General features: G+C 50.8%; 1 protein-coding gene across 1 annotated transcript; it reads right to left on the bottom strand.

Moving 5' to 3' along the window:
• Positions 1-8,602: 8,602 nt before the first annotated feature.
• Positions 8,603-12,412, bottom strand: LOC109778398 (glucan endo-1,3-beta-glucosidase 3). Its single transcript, XM_020336954.4, has 3 exons — positions 12,044-12,412; positions 9,094-10,350; positions 8,603-9,001 (listed from the first exon to the last, which is right to left on the bottom strand). The coding sequence occupies exons 1-3, from the start codon at positions 12,108-12,110 to the stop codon at positions 8,823-8,825; spliced, it is 1,503 nt and encodes a 500-aa protein (XP_020192543.1). The 5' UTR covers positions 12,111-12,412; the 3' UTR covers positions 8,603-8,822.
• Between the last annotated feature and the right edge of the window lie 3,126 nt (positions 12,413-15,538).

Below are 15,538 nucleotides of genomic sequence, written 5' to 3' on the forward strand. Positions count from 1 at the left end.
AGTGTTGGAACGTATGGGAGAAGTTGCTTACAAGCTGGAATTGCCCGAAGGATTGTCTGAAGTACATGATGTATTTCATGTTTCGCAGTTGAAGAAGTGCCACGCAGAGATGGCTGAGATACCACTGAGAGATACTGTGCCACTGGAAGCGATTCAGTTGGACAGTGATTTGACTTATGAAGAGAAACCAGTTAAGATTCTCGAGTATGCCAGCCGAGTTACCCGCAGCAAGGTCATCAAGTTTTGCAAAGTTCAGTGGAGTCACCACACAGAAGATGAGGCCACCTGGGAGCGAGAGGAAGATCTACGGAAAAACCACTCCCACCTGTTTTCTAGCCAACCCGAATCTCGAGGGCGAGATTCATCTTAAGGGGGGTAGGTTTGTAACATCCCAGATTTTCAATTTGGAATGTTATACATAGATCATCATTGCATATCATGTTTTATTGCATTTTGACAAATCCTCGATAAATCCTAAGCAACTCAAGGACCCTCGGAGAGAGTTGGGGATTTTCTCGAATTTTCTTTTGATTTTTCAGACGAGGATTTTGATTTTAATTATTTTCTCTTCGGAAAAATATTTCATTCTTAAATTGTACGAGAGGAGAAAATATGACTTCTCCAAAACAATTAAAATACTGGAGGAAAAATGTTAAAATCATTATTAGGAATTTATTGGATTTTATTTGCAATTTTTATTGCATTTAAAAAATATGCATGTTTTCAAAATGTTTATTTTTGATTTTAAAAATGCTCACGCTATTCTAGATTTTCTAACTAGACGGGGAAATTTTATTTCATATTTTTCTGATTTTTATTTATTTTTCTACGCATTTTTCTTCGCGGAACTTTAAAAAAAAAAGAAAAAAAAACGCCCGCGCCGCCCGTCGTCTCCTCGCGCAGCACGCCGCCCGCCGCCGCCGGAGTCCGGCTCGGACACGCCGCCCGCCGCCGCCTTTGCCCCTCCTCCAAGCACCCCCCTCCCCCTCTTATATACCCCCCCCTCGCCTCTTCCCTCTCACCGCCGCCGCCGCACCTGCCGCCGCCGCACCCCGCCGCCCGCACCTGCGCCGCCGCCGCCGCTCGCCGAGCCCCGCGCCGCCGCCGCCTTGCGCCGCCGCACCCTGCTGCCCCGAGCCCGAGCCCCGCCGCCTCGCCGGAGCTAGCCGGAGCCCCGCCGGAGCTCTACCCCGACGAGGTAGATCTCGCCCCGTTGACCGGTTTTTTTTAAAAAACCCTTCGTTTAAAAAAAAACCCTAGATCGGTTTTTTTCGGTTTTCTTATTTTACGAGCGTTCACCGAACCGTTCGTTTTAACGAACGCGTTCATCGGTTTTTCTCTGTTAACGAACGTCCGTTATTTAACCGTTCGTCCGTTTTTCTTTTTCGTCGGATTTTTCTCGTTATTTTCTCAGATTCGATTTCTGATCGAATCTTCGTTTCTGTTTAACTTCTCGCTCGTTTATCGGAATCAGGTGATTCAAGCGCCTAGAGTTTCGTCTCGAAATTCTCTTTCCGTTTAACCTACTCAAACAAGTTTTTGCTACAGTAAAATTTGACCTAGATCCAGATTAGCAAACGAAGGTTCTTTCTTCCGCCGTTTGACTTTCGTTGTTTCTTTCGAGTTGATTCTTTTTGCAAACCGGAGTTCTTAAGTTGAACTTTCTGGTTGGATCTTTCATTCGAGTTTTACCTGTGCATTAGTTGAGTACTGATTGTATGCTTGTTTGTTTGCGATAGAGTACCCGGAGTGTGCCGCTTGTTACTTCGAATCGCTAGGTTTTGCGGATCATCAGCAAGGCAAGTAACACTTTGATCATACCCCGTTCATACCCAGTTTTATTGCATTAGATCTATTCCTTCAAACACATTGCATGATTAGGATCTAATAAACTGTGGGTATTGGGAAGTAGTTGAGGTAGTACCTATTACCTGTTTTTCTATCAAACCTTTGGGAGTTACTTCTACGTTGCTTTTATTATTGCCATGCTATGCTCGTAGAAGTGGATTGGGTTTGAGTGAAATTCATGACAGATGTGAGATTGTTAATTAATGGTTTACTTAAGGTGGCAACTTAAACTCACATCTGGGTGGATTGAGGTACCCGGGTATTCCAGGATTGCCTGTTTTTCTTTTGGACCGCCACCCAGGTTCAAAGGGATCATGAGATTATTCATGCTAGAAACTTCCGTGTGCAGCCGCAAGCTATTATGGGCTCTAGCATAGTTGATTAAGTTGTGTGAACTCTTACAGTGGTAGACTAGCAGATGTAGGGGAAAGTAGGTGTAACGGTCTACCCATACGTAAGGTGCAAACACTTCTGAAAGACTGTGTCTTGGTCATCCGTTACTCAAACACCATGTAGTGCGAGTAATCCAACGGAGGAGATCAAGTCTTGTGGGAAAAGTGCACAAACCTCTGCAGAGTGTACAAACTGATCATGATTAGCCGTGTCCCCGGTTATGGACAACTTGAGTATCTAGTACTTGGATTATCATGTGAATCTCAACACTATGTTACTTCTAATTAATTTTGTTGGGTTATTGATGACTTTTTAATTGGGATTGAGATGTTGTCAACCATCTCAATGTTTCACAACCACCATGATAGTTAAATAAAATTTATTCCTTTGAAGTAGGATAAAATTGGCTTTTCGCAAAACTGTAACCATAGAGCTTTCCACCAGCCATATATGCATATAGTATAGCATTATTATCGTTCACTATTCTCTATGTGTTACATTGCCAGCATATTCCATGTGCTGACCCGTTTCGGGCTGCAACGTTTCATGTTGCAGACTTTTCAGACGACGAGTAAGGTGCCTTAGGTCGTGGTCTTATACTCAGTGATGCCGCTGCAGTTGATGGACTCACTTATCTTCCAAGTCTTCCGCTGTTATCGTTATTAGATGGCCTTAAGCCATGTTTATTATACTTAGTCTCTATGGAGATATCCGATGTAATAAGTGTGTGATTGCTACTCTGTTATAAATCCTCCATTTGTATTGTGCGTGTCAGCATTACTGATCCAGGGATGACACTGGTGCACAGCAGCACAGGCCATTTGAGGCCTGGTCGCTACAGGAACCCTGGCGTCTGGCCCTGGAGTTCGAGAAGGACTCTTGCCTTTCGGGTGAAATCGACTTTGTGGAGGCTTTTACTCCAAGTTTCGACCCCAAGGCTCAACATATAAATAGAGGGGTAGGGCTAGCACCCAAGACACATCAAGAAACACCAAGCCGTGTGCCGGCAACCCCGTCCCCTCTAGTTTATCCTCCGTCATAGTTTTCGTAGTGCTTAGGCGAAGCCCTGCGGAGATTGTTCTTCACCAACACCGTCACCACGCCGTCGTGCTGCCGGAACTCATCTACTACTTCGCCCCTCTTGCTGGATCAAGAAGGCGAGGACGTCATAGAGCTGAACGTGTGCTGAACGCGGAGGTGTCGTACGTTCGGTACTTGATCGGGACGGATCGTGAAGGTGTACGACTACATCAACTGCGTTGATAAACGCTTCCGCTTACGGTCTACGAGGGTACGTGGACAACACTCTCCTCTCTCGTTGCTATGCATCACCATGATCTTGCGTGTGCGTAGGAAAATTTTGAAATTACTACGTTCCCTAACAGGTTCGGGCCGCTTCATCCAACAATACCGCCGAATCAAACTAAGACGTTGGTGGTAAGTAGTATGACGATCCCCGCCCACAACTCTTTGTGTTCTACTCGTGCATATCATCTACGCATAGACCTGGCTCGGATGCCACTGTTGAGGAACGTAGCACGCAATTTCAAAAAAATTCCTACGCTCACGCAAGATCTATCTAGGATATGCATAGCAACGAGAGGGGGAGGGTGTATCCACGTACCCTCGTAGACCAAAAGCGGAAGCGTTTGACAACACAGTTGATGTAGTCAAAATTCCTCTCGTTCCGACCGATCAAGCACCGAACGTACGGCACCTCCGAGTTCTGCACACGTTCAACTCGATGACGTCTCTCAAACTCTTGATCCTGCAAAGTGTCGAGGGAGAGTTCCGTCAGCACGACGGCGTGGTGACGGTGATGGTGAAGTGATCCGTGCAAGGCTTCGCCTAAGCACTACGTGAATATGACCGGAGGCGTAAACTGCGGAGGGGGGCGCCGCACACGGCTAACAATATTTGTTGTATGTTCTAGCGGTGCCCCCCCCCATATATATAGGTTGGAGGGGAGGAGAGGCAGCCATGGGGGCGCCCCAAGTAGGAGGAATCCTACTTGGGGTCCTCCCAATTTGGCCTCCCCTCCTTTCCTATTCCTATTCGAAGTAGGAAGGCAAGAGGGGGAAGGGGGAATCCTATTCCCTTTTTCCTTTCCTTCTTCCCCTTTCTTTCTCCAATTTTGCTAGCCCATATGGGGGGCACACCAGCCCCTTAGTGGCTGGTGTGTTTCCCCTCTTGGCCCATTAGGCCCATATAGCTTGCCGGGGGTTGCCTGGAACCCCTTCCGGTGACCCGATACGTACCCGGTACCCCCAGAACACTTCCAGTGTACGAATACTATCGTCCTATATATGAATCTTTACCTCTCGACCATTTCGAGACTCCTCGTCATGTCTGTGATCTCATCCGGGACTTCGAACAACATTCGGTCACCAAATCAGATAACCCATGTAATACAAAATCGTCATCGGACGTTAAGTGTGCGGACCCTACGGGTTCGAGAACCATGTAGACATGACCGAGACACTTCTCCGGTCAATAACCAACAGCAGAACCTGGATGCTCATATTGGTTCCTACATTTTCTACGAAGATCTTTATCGGTCAAACCGTAATGACAACATACATTATTCCCTTTGTCATCGGTATGTTACTTGCCCGAGATTCGATCGTCGGTATCTTCATACCTAGTTCAATCTCGTTACCGGCAAGTCTCTTTACTTGTTCCGTAATGCATCATCCCGCAACTAACTCATTAGGCACATTTCTTGCAAGGCTTATCATGATGTGCATTACCGAGAGGGCCCAGAGATACCTCTCCGATACTCGGAGTGACAAATCCTAATCTCGATCTATGCCAACCCAACAAACACCTTCGGAGGTACCTGTAGAGCATCTTTATAATCACCCAGTTACGTTGTGACGTTTGAAAGCACACAAGGTATTCCTCCGGTATCCGGGAGTTGCATAATCTCATAGTCAAAGGAATATGCATAAGTCATGAAGAAAGCAATAGCAATAAAACTTAACGATCATTATGCTAAGCTAACGGATGGGTCTTGTCCATCACATCATTCTCCTAATGATGTGATCCCGTTCATCAAATGATAACCCATGTCTATGGTTAGGAAACTTAACCATCTTTGATTAACGAGCTAGTCTAGTAGAGGCTTACTAGAGACACAATATTTTGTCTATGTATCCACACATCTATCAAGTTTCCGGTTAATACAACTCTAGCATGAATAATAAACATTTATCATGATATAAGGAAATATAAAATAAAAACTTTATTATTGCCTCTAGGGCATATTTCCTTCATCGAGTGCCATGATTTCATATCTAAATATGTTATGGTTTCATGAATATATTTGCGTTCTTGATCTTAGTTGCAAGATGTATGCACCTATTATCGTTCTGAACCTTAGACCCCCAAGGTGACCTCGAATTGGGATATTAAAGCGGATGATTTTAACTTGAGGATTTTATGTATTCATCATGTGTTAATGATTTGATATGGTTCTCTATTAAAAGGAGCGCCTTAATTACCCTTAGTTTCCGTTAGGACCCCACTGCACGTTCTTGCCGCAAGCACGTATGACTATCGAAATACATGCCTACATATGATTGATGAATTGGAGCTACCGTGTATCGCTCTAGATTGTGTCTATTACATATTCAATCTCATCTGAATATCCATCACTACTCCATGCCTACACTTTAATACTACTGCCTTTGCTCAAGTTATTACTACTATACTGGAATATCCATTGCTACTCCATGCACAACAATGGAGAGCCCACCCCCACGGAGGGTCGGCGGGAGTCGTGCGAAGGGAGTTGCAACCAAGTTGGCCCTCTGTGCCTTGGCCAAGCCTTACGCCCGGGGCCGCAACACCCTTATGGCCTTTTTGCCCCAATGTCGTGGCAGGATTGACTCTCCTTCCCACGGCTAAGGCATGCAAAAGGTGCCGCAACCCCATCGCACCTCCGCTAACTTGAAGGAGACTGTGAGCCAAGCTCGTCCGCAAGAAGGGAGCCACCAAAGTACAAGAGCGAGCTAGCCAAGATCTCGCCACATCAAGGTAGCGCCACGGAGGACTACCACAGAGGCCACCTGACCTCACTCGTACTCCTCAAGCCCGCAACACCCATGCATTTAAAGACCACATGGGACGTCAATGCTTGTGGAAGCCAAATCCAAAGAAGATACATGTCATGACTCTCCACAAAGCCCTAACAGGAGTCTTGCCCCTACGATAAGCCTGGAGAGAACAGGCGCCCACAAGGCCCAAGCTCCACTTGGTGCTTCCTCCCCAAATCATCAAGCCATTGGACGAGCAATTGCAGAAAGCTCAGGGTGCCCAAGGAACCTATGTAGGAACGTCCGCCTCACCCCATGCGAGCCCAGGCGTCCCTGAAATACCTTCACACAGGACAAATACAAACACCATGGATAGGGTGGATAAAACGACATGGATGCCTGCCAAGATCCCCTATTAGCAAGGTGCTCATATGATACCTGCCATCAACAACAACATCACCGACTCATGGGCCGCCGCCCTCATCAACGGCTTAGACCTCAACAAGCCCTGCAAGCTACTATCACAAGCTACTTGTCCTGCCCGCCGCAAGCTACTATCACAAGCCTCACGACATCACGAGAGGTCAGGGTCGTCGCTCCGTTGGGTTGTGCAGCTTTGGCAACTATGCCATATCGAGTCTCAACCATAGTTGCGCCGGTGACTCGAAGGATCAACCCCCGTTTGAGGATCTGCCTCGTTATACCATCATCGAGCTTGATGATGTCTCAAGCTCACCCGCCTCCCTGGGGGCACGCGAAGGAAAGGAGTTTTCTTTCATGCATAAATCTCGTAGGAAGCACAGGAAGATCCAACACAGAGCACGCCTTCGGAAGCCATGCCCTCCAAGCACCAAGGAAGACGCTCGCCCCCAAAAGCGGACAGAAGCCGACCCAACAGCCCTCGCAGCATGAAGAAGTCACATTGAGCGCTCGTGCGCCGCAAGAAGGCGCCAGGATTGCTCCCTAAGCCGCCACAATAAAAGAAGGAAGCAAGCCCAATTCTCAATGCTACCTTCGTCGCCAGCGGAAGCCCAGGCCAACAAGCAACCCCCTCGTAATGGAGGTCGAGGACATGCCCTTCCTAGGCAAGCTCGAGAAACCAACTATTAAGAAGGTCATGGGAAATTCCACCTCATTGCATCTCATGAAAGTATACACTATCGCCACCTTCCTAAGGAGACGACCCGTGGAAGTGTGTGATCTCCTCCCACTCCCACGTGCACGAAGACTTCTTTGCTATCATCAACAAGGTCAAGTTAGCTCCGGTAGGGAAGTGACGACATCAATGCGGCGACGGCGACTTGGTTTGGCGGTGGTAGTCGTCGTTCGATGATCTAGAGACCTTGATGCAAATTTTATTATGTTTAAGATGCTTTGTACTCTGAACTTTTATAGACTTTTTTGCTGTCATCAACAAGGCGGCCGCAGCGGCAGGTTTTTTTTTTAACTGGGAACACACGTTCCAATTTACTTAACCACGCGCAGCGTTGTCGCTGGCAACCAAGTCAACAACACAGTCCGGGACCTGCTCCATCCACCAGGAGTTAGACACGCCCGCGCTAAATCCGAAAGCAGCCAGCCTATGGGCAACCCTATAACAGGAACGTTTACAAAAAGTGAAATCAAAGGCGTCGAAGGACGCAAAGCAGATGCTTCGAGCTTCTCGTAGCAGGACTCCAATGGAGGACTTGTCATACTCACCCGTCTTCAGAGCATTAACCAGCTGCAGCTAATCTGACTCAAAAATAACCCGATGGATGCCCAGTTCGCTAGCAGCTTCAGTGGCTTTGATGCATGCAGTAGCTTCTGCCTGGAGTGGTGAGGCAAGGAACTCGAGTTTTCCAGCGCAAGCAGAGATAACATCACCTTGGTCCGAGCGGGCAACACAGCCCCAAGCCCAGCGCAAGCAGAGATAACATCACCTTGGTCCGAGCAGGCAACACAGCCCCAAGCCCCGTGCCCCACGGCGGCGGCTTGGTTTGGTAGTGGTAGTCGTCGTTCAATGGTCTAGAGGCCTTGATGTAAAAAAAAAAATTATCAAAAGGGGTTTCCCTCACCCCATTTTATTAGAAGTAAATTTTATTATGTTTAAGTTGCTTTGTACTCTGAACTTTTATACACATTTGGATCTTTTGAAAAAAGAGAAGGAGGGCATTATACACATTTGGATCTTTTGAAAAAAGAGAAGGAGGGCACGGAGACAGTGGCCGGGTCGCTGGGGTTGACAACGGGTGTCACTTACTCCGGGAGTCCGGGTGGAAGAGTATAGAATGTTTGATTGTGGTGAGTGCAAACACGTTCCTCCACCAGCAGATGGCATCCAATGATCCAACATCCAATACAATCCCAAATTCCCAACCAGTACCAGAGTACGAGCTCATATCTTAAGAGCCAACATAACCACATCCCGTTCCATTTGGAATGGCACTTGCCACCCAGCAGCACCGAGGCCAATTCCACTTGACAACAAAAAAGAATATCTCACGTCACTAATAGCACGGCTTCCCTACTCTGCTGCCTGCCTGACTTCCTACTACTCACATCCTACAACAGAGCGACGACGCTCAAGAGCAGCGCGGTGACGACGATCCGGACGAACGACGTCACATCGCCGGCTGCCCGCCAGGAGCCGGAGTCCGTGGTGGAGTTCGACGACGGCGCCAGCGAGGTTCCATTCAGCAACGCGCTGCCGTTCTTCCCACTATAGACACAAGATCCATGGCCTGCACAAGCAAAGAGACGTTCCCACGGCATGAGTCCAAGAATGCGAAAGAACAGGCAATGAAGTTACTGCAGGGAAGGCTGTTGAGCTTACTCGGATCGGTCGTCGTGATCACGGCGACGCCGGAGAAGTAGCACGTCCCTGAGCCCATCCCCATCCCATGGTAGTAGGCATTGAACGCGTACGTGGCGTGATCCTCCACGGTGTCCGGGTCATAGCACGGCTTCCCCTGCGTCAGCACGGAGCAGTCCACCTTCCCCGGGCCGCACGCCCAGTCGAGCGCGGCCTGCAGCATCTTCTCGTCCGCGCCCTCCCGCGCCACGCAGTAGGTCTGGTTCGTCGTGTCGTTGGCCAGCAGCACGCCGGAGCCCGTCAGGTGCAGCGCGTACGCCGGGATGCCGTTCATGTCGAACAGGCCCCAGTACTTCTCCGACGCGGTGCCGGGGCGGGTGTCCTCGTCGTACAGCTCGTAGATGAACGTCGGCACGGCCACCCCGGGGTGCTTGGGCGTGCCGGTGACGTTCATCACGTGCCGGATGAGGTTGCTGTTGTACGTGTCGGCGTTGTCGTTGTTGGCGTCCGGCTCGGCGGACGCGTCGCCCTTGTGCGGCCACCCGGTCTCCGTCACCATGACCGGCACGTTGGTGACGTTGAGGTACGCCATGGCGAAGTAGGCGGCGTCCACGACGGCATCGAAGACGTTGGTGTAGTGCAGCAGGGTGTTGGCGTCCACGGCCTCCTTGTTGGGCGGCAGCGGCCGGAACAGCGCGTAGTCCAGCGGGATGACGCCGTTGGAGCGCATGTAGTCGTAGTACGGGTAGACGTTGAGCATGAGCGGGGCGCCGGTGGACTGCAGGAACTTGAGCATCGGCACGAGCACGGGGTCGAGCGAGCGGTTGAAGAAGGCCTGCGACGGCGGGAAGGAGTCGAGGATGATGGAGGACGAGTGTGGTGTGGAGATCTTGATGTACTTGTCGAGCGCCGCGGCCACGAGCGCGTTCTGGAGGTAGCGCATGGCGGGCATGATGAGCGGGGCGGCGTTGGGGAGCGTGGAGAGCACCTCGGAGCCGACCGCGATGGCCGTGATGTTCACGGAGGGGTAGTGGGCGGCCACGTTGCGCGCCACCCACTTGGCCGCCGTGGCGTTGGAGTTGCCGATGGCGAGGAGCTGCTCGTTGGGGACGGAGATGATGACGCGGATGCCGGTGTTGGCGAGCGCCGACAGCATCCCCGGGTCGGCGTCGTAGAGGCGGATGTGCCGGATGTTCTGCGAGCGGAGCAGCGTCGTGATCTGCGTGGCAGCCGGCACCGATGACATGGCCGTGCCGATGTTGACGCCGATGTACGCCCCTGCACGCCAACGAAAAAAAGTTCAGACAACAGAGCCATCTACGTGTACCAAAGTTCTGCACAAACGTGGCATGCATCTTTTAGGCCATCATCAGATGCAAATACATTCTCCGTGTTTTAGTTTAGGCGAGAGAACAAAGTGCATAATAAAGCAGAAATCTTCGTTAAACCATACACTAATCGTACAGACATGCATGATGCCGATGCTAAAGTATCATGAACAAAACAGTAATAAACTGGCAAGTACAAAAAGAGAAGAGAGGAATGTTTTATAAAGCTGAAAACAAGCCACTCCTCCGGATTTCATATTGCGAAAAATGGGCATGGGACATTTGGGAGGGGGCACACGGCTAGCTGTAAAGCACAAACTGGGTATGGGGAAAGACGTTGGGCACAGTGGCTTTGGTCTTTCGTGCGGCCATCCGCGCAATCCCGGGCTCTCGTGGGTGCACTGCACCGCTCTGCTTCACTCGCGCAGACAAGGCAAGCATGTCCCTGTGTCGCGTACGCCATGGACGTGACTTCATTAACCACGCAGGGCCCGCTGGCCGGTGCTAATACACTGCCATGTGGTCCCGCGGACACATCACTTTTTTCTTTGACAGTCAAACGGGTAGAACTGGCAGAGAGAGACGGTGCTGTGCACGCTCAGAGTAGTGACCACTGACCAGTAATCGGCATGTAATCCGTGGACATGATTAATGAGTCATTTCCACCGGGTTAACCCTGATGATCAACACCACGCCCTACCCCGGGACGGTCAGTGGTTTGACCACGATGGACGCCCACCGACACGGTACCCAGCTCAAGAAAACCTTGGCATCAACCCGGTGTTGCAACACATGCATCCTATGGGAAATTACCGGCTGGAGAACAGAACAGGAGGACAGGGAGGACCCGCAAAGGCTGACGCTAAACATGGGCCTTCGTACGGGCTCAGCGGCCATCGTCTCTTTCTGCTTAAAACTTATGTGCACAAAGCCATCACAGATTCATGGGATGCCGGGGTTGGTTCTTGGTTGTCTGGTCACTGCATTATTTTAGTACGTATAGGCAGATTAGCGTTGGGTGAGAGACCGTTTGATGCTACTGGTAATGTTCCTTGCCCTAGCTCCAAGTAAATCTTATTCTAAGCCCATATTCATAGAATATAATGATAACAGGACCAGATGTTCTTATGGAACGTGCATAACTTGTATAAAAACTAGCCCGTTGCACGTGAAATGGGCAAGGAATACACGGCCTGGAAAACCCCAGAGAAGGGAATCCCAGGGAGACCGGGGTGGCAAGCACAGAATAGGCCGAGCAGGACGAGTAGTCAAATCCAAACCCCAAAAGATACTGCTTGATTTACCCGTATCCCATACTAGTCCTAGCAATTACTCAAATGTTAAGAGAAAGATACTTAATCCGATAGCAAGAGAAAGCTGATGGCTGAACATTCCCAGCAGGACAAGCCAGAAACACACCGGATCATAAGACGACAAAGGAAAAAAATCCAAGAGAAAGGGACGGCACTAGTTCGACTAGCCTCAATCATCCTCAGGCTGGGTTCTCAGGGTTGCTGTAAGAAAGAACACTGCAGTGGCACGGAGATCGCCCGAGATGGAAAATCATGCATGGTGAAAGAGAAGAACTAACCATGTACTACAAGAAATGCCAGGAATAGAAAGAAGCCAAGAAACAAACTCACCATCCTCGCCGTGAGTAGCTTGGGCGGCGGCCAGCAGCAACAGGAGGAAGAAGTGGAGCTTCGCCATGTCGTCGCCAAAAGAAAAAGGCCCGGCCAGGAGCTCCAGACTACTTTAGCCCGGTCAACCTCAGGTTCCTGGCTCTCTCTTCCCCGCCCTGTTTTCCCTCTCCCAGCTCGGGGGAAGCAAAAGGAACCTAGCTAGCTACTCCTTTTCTTCAAGATCCAGACTGCCTAAGTCGATGGATGATAACTTGGCCAAGAAGAGGCCGAAGAAGCCAAAGGCAACTTGATAGGAAGAGGAAGCCGAAGAAGTGAAAGGGGGATGAGAAGGGGAGAAGCAGGGGTCGAGAGGAAGAAGAGAAGCTGGACAGGCCGGGGAGGTGTGGCGAGTGGACCTATTAATATGAGGACGCAGAAAAGGAGGGGCTTTTGTGCAAAAGTGGGGCCGCAGCCCAATGGGAGGGGGAGCCCACCAAGGGATCCGTTGCTTCGGGCGAGTACCCCTTCCCGGTGCCTCGCCCGTCACTGACAGTTGCGCCCACCACGTTCGGACGGCCCGCATGTCAGCAAGCAAGGCATCTTTCCGGGGACAGCCTACGGTTAAGCAGCACGGATCACATGGCGCATGTCAGACATCCGACGGCTGCGATGCGATCTCGGGGAGCCCAGAGGCGGTGTTCGCGGGTTTCCCTCTCGTCCACCCACCCGGCGCTGACCCTTGCCTACGTATGTTCGACTGAGATGTGGACCCTCCAGGAATGCCTGGTCCCGTAGTACTGTGCTAGCGTCCATCTCTGCGCCGCTTCCCCAGCCTAGGACAAAGGGAAAGAAACGAACAAGCCACAGTAAAGCGCTGCCTGCTCACCGACGTGTGGGCCGTGGGGGGCGGACCCACGTGTCAGCTGCAGCTAAACACCGGGCGATGGGACAGTGTCGCAGACAGGTGGGCGCCCCTTACGAGGAGGGGAGGAGCAGGAGGTCTCCGGCGTGGAGGAGCAACGGTCAAAAATTGGCGACTCCGCCATGTGGTTCGGCTCTGGGCTGGAGGCGGAGGGGATTGATTGGGTGCGCCGCGCGGTGCCCGCCATGGCACGCACGCACGCTGGCTTCTTCGGCTTTTGGACCCAACGGTCGTATTCGCATGCTCTCAGAGACAGGCCAGGCCGCCTCGGCGACATGACCGTAGCTGTACCATCGGCTGCTGGAATGCAGTGCTCCTTTCTCCTTTCACTTTCTTTTTCCTTGCGTGCTTTGGTGATAGAACCTTGCTATGCGTACGATGAGTTTTCTGCCCAACACTGTACGACTAGAGATAATTAAAATAGTTCAGTTTGTGGGCCATAGCATCTATAGATGATTTGCTCTCTGATCGTACTGCTCGGACGAGAAAAGCATCATATGCAAAGCAGTTTGTTTCTCCCTATGACCAAGGGAATATATACGGCCAAGCGGATGTGTTCATTGTTTAAGGTATTCTTTAAGGGAGAACGAGGTAAAGACACTAAAAGGGCATCTCCGATGTCAACCCGTAAATTTCCTCCCACATTCGTCCGCGGACAGAGGGACCAGTCTCCGGACATCTAGAAACAAGAACCATGGGAGATTCCCTGGCTCCTTGGCGATCAACGATTGGTGGCCGTCGGATCCTTTTGCTTGATGGGTTTTCGAACGTCGGATCGAGCCACTGGAGGATGTCGGCCGTCGGATCGAAGCAGCGCTCCTGTAGCAACGAACAGTTTCACCCCGCGTAAATATCTCATGCCACCGCCTGTAATTGGCATGGCCCGCCAGGCTAGTTTCATCTTTTCACCTTTTGCCCATGTGCGTGTTGGGCGCTGGTTGGATGAGGTGAGGGGGGTCGACTGCTGCATCCCCGTGCTCCCATTCTCCCTCGCAGGAACCCTAGCCGCCACTCCCCATCGTGCGCTTCTTGCAGCTGTCGCTCGTTCCTCTCTCGTTGGCGCTGCTCTCCCCATCGACCTCGCCATCGCCGTGAGGAAAGCGCAGGCCGCCGCGTTGCATTGACCTCCTCCCCAACTATTGACCTCATGTCGCGTGCTCCCTCCCCTTCCCCACGCTCACCACACGAGGTAGAACATTGACTCTTGGGGGCATTCATTGCTTGAATGCACCATGGCAAGGTGTGTCTGGGCATTGGATGATGGAGAACTAGCTGAACAACTAGTGAAGACACAAGAAACAAATGCTAAGTATTGGCTTTTCCTTTTAGAACGCGACATTCTATCTCATGCTGATTTCGTGAAGTTGGTAGTAACCCTCTAGGCATTTTGGACGGCGAGATGAAAAGCTATCCATGAGGACACCAGATTTCTGAACTGGAATCCATTAAGGAGACAACAAGAACTGACAGGCCTCTTCAAAATATTCAACAAGTGATGCAATCCACTGCTTAGAAGTGTTGGGGAACGCAGTAATTTCAAAAAAAATCCTACGTTCACTCAAGATCTATCTAGGTGATGCATAGCAACGAGAGGGGAGAGTGATGTCCGCGTACCCTCGTACACCGAAAGCGGAACCGTTATGACAACGCGGTTGATGTAGCCGTACGTCTTCACGATCCGACCGATCCTAGCACCGAAGGTACGGCACCTCCGCGATCTACACACGTTCAGCTCGGTGACGTCCCACGAACTCTAGATCTAGCTCAGGTCATGGGAGAGTTTCGTCAGCACGACGGTGTGATGACGGTGATGATGAAGTTACCGACGCAGGGCTTCGCCTAAGCACTACAACGATATGACTGAGGTGGAAATCTGTGGAGGGGAGCACCGCACACGGCTAAACAATCAACTTGTGTGTTCTTGGGTGCCCCCCTGCCCCTGTATATAAAGGAGCAAGGGGGAGGCCGGCCGACCCTCATAGGCGCGCCAAGGGGGGAGGAATCCTCCTCCTAGTAGGAGTAGGACTCCCCCCTTTCCTAGTCCTACTAGGAGAAGAAGGAAGGAGGGGGCACCGCCCCTCCCCCTAGTCCAATTCGGACTAGGCCCATGGCGGGGCGCGCGGCCAGCCCTTGGCAGCCCCTCTCTCTCTCCCCTAGGCTCAATAAGGCCCATTGCTTCTCCGGTGGTTCCGATAACCCTTCCGGCACTCCGATATATATCCAGTGACCCCCGGAACTCATCCGGTGTCCTAATATAGTCATCCAATATATCATTCTTTATGTCTCGACCATTTCGAGACTCCTCGTCATGTCCATGATCACTTCCGGGACTCCGAACAACCTTCGGTACATCAAAACACATAAACTCATAATACCGATCGTCACCGAACGTTAAGCGCGCGGACCCTACGGGTTCGAGAACTATGTAGACATGACAGACACTCATCTCCGGCCAATAACCAATAGCGGAACCTGGATGCTCATATTGGCTCCTACATATTCTATGAAGATCTTTATCGGTCAAACCGCATAACAACATACGTTGTTCCCTTTGTCATCGGTATGTTACTTGCCCGAGATTCGATCGTCGGTAT

This window comes from Aegilops tauschii, chromosome 4, assembly GCF_002575655.3.
Source record: "Aegilops tauschii subsp. strangulata cultivar AL8/78 chromosome 4, Aet v6.0, whole genome shotgun sequence".
Classification (NCBI taxonomy): Eukaryota; Viridiplantae; Streptophyta; class Magnoliopsida; order Poales; family Poaceae; genus Aegilops; species Aegilops tauschii.

Coding starts and splice junctions, on each gene's coding strand:
- LOC109778398 (XM_020336954.4), bottom strand. CDS start 12,110: ATGGCGAAGCTCCACTTCTTCCTCCTGTTGCTGCTGGCCGCCGCCCAA. Junction 10,351..12,043: donor AGCTACTCACGGCGAGGATG/GTGAGTTTGTTT, acceptor GTTGGCGTGCAG/GGGCGTACATCGGCGTCAAC. Junction 9,002..9,093: donor GATCACGACGACCGATCCGA/GTAAGCTCAACA, acceptor TTGCTTGTGCAG/GCCATGGATCTTGTGTCTAT.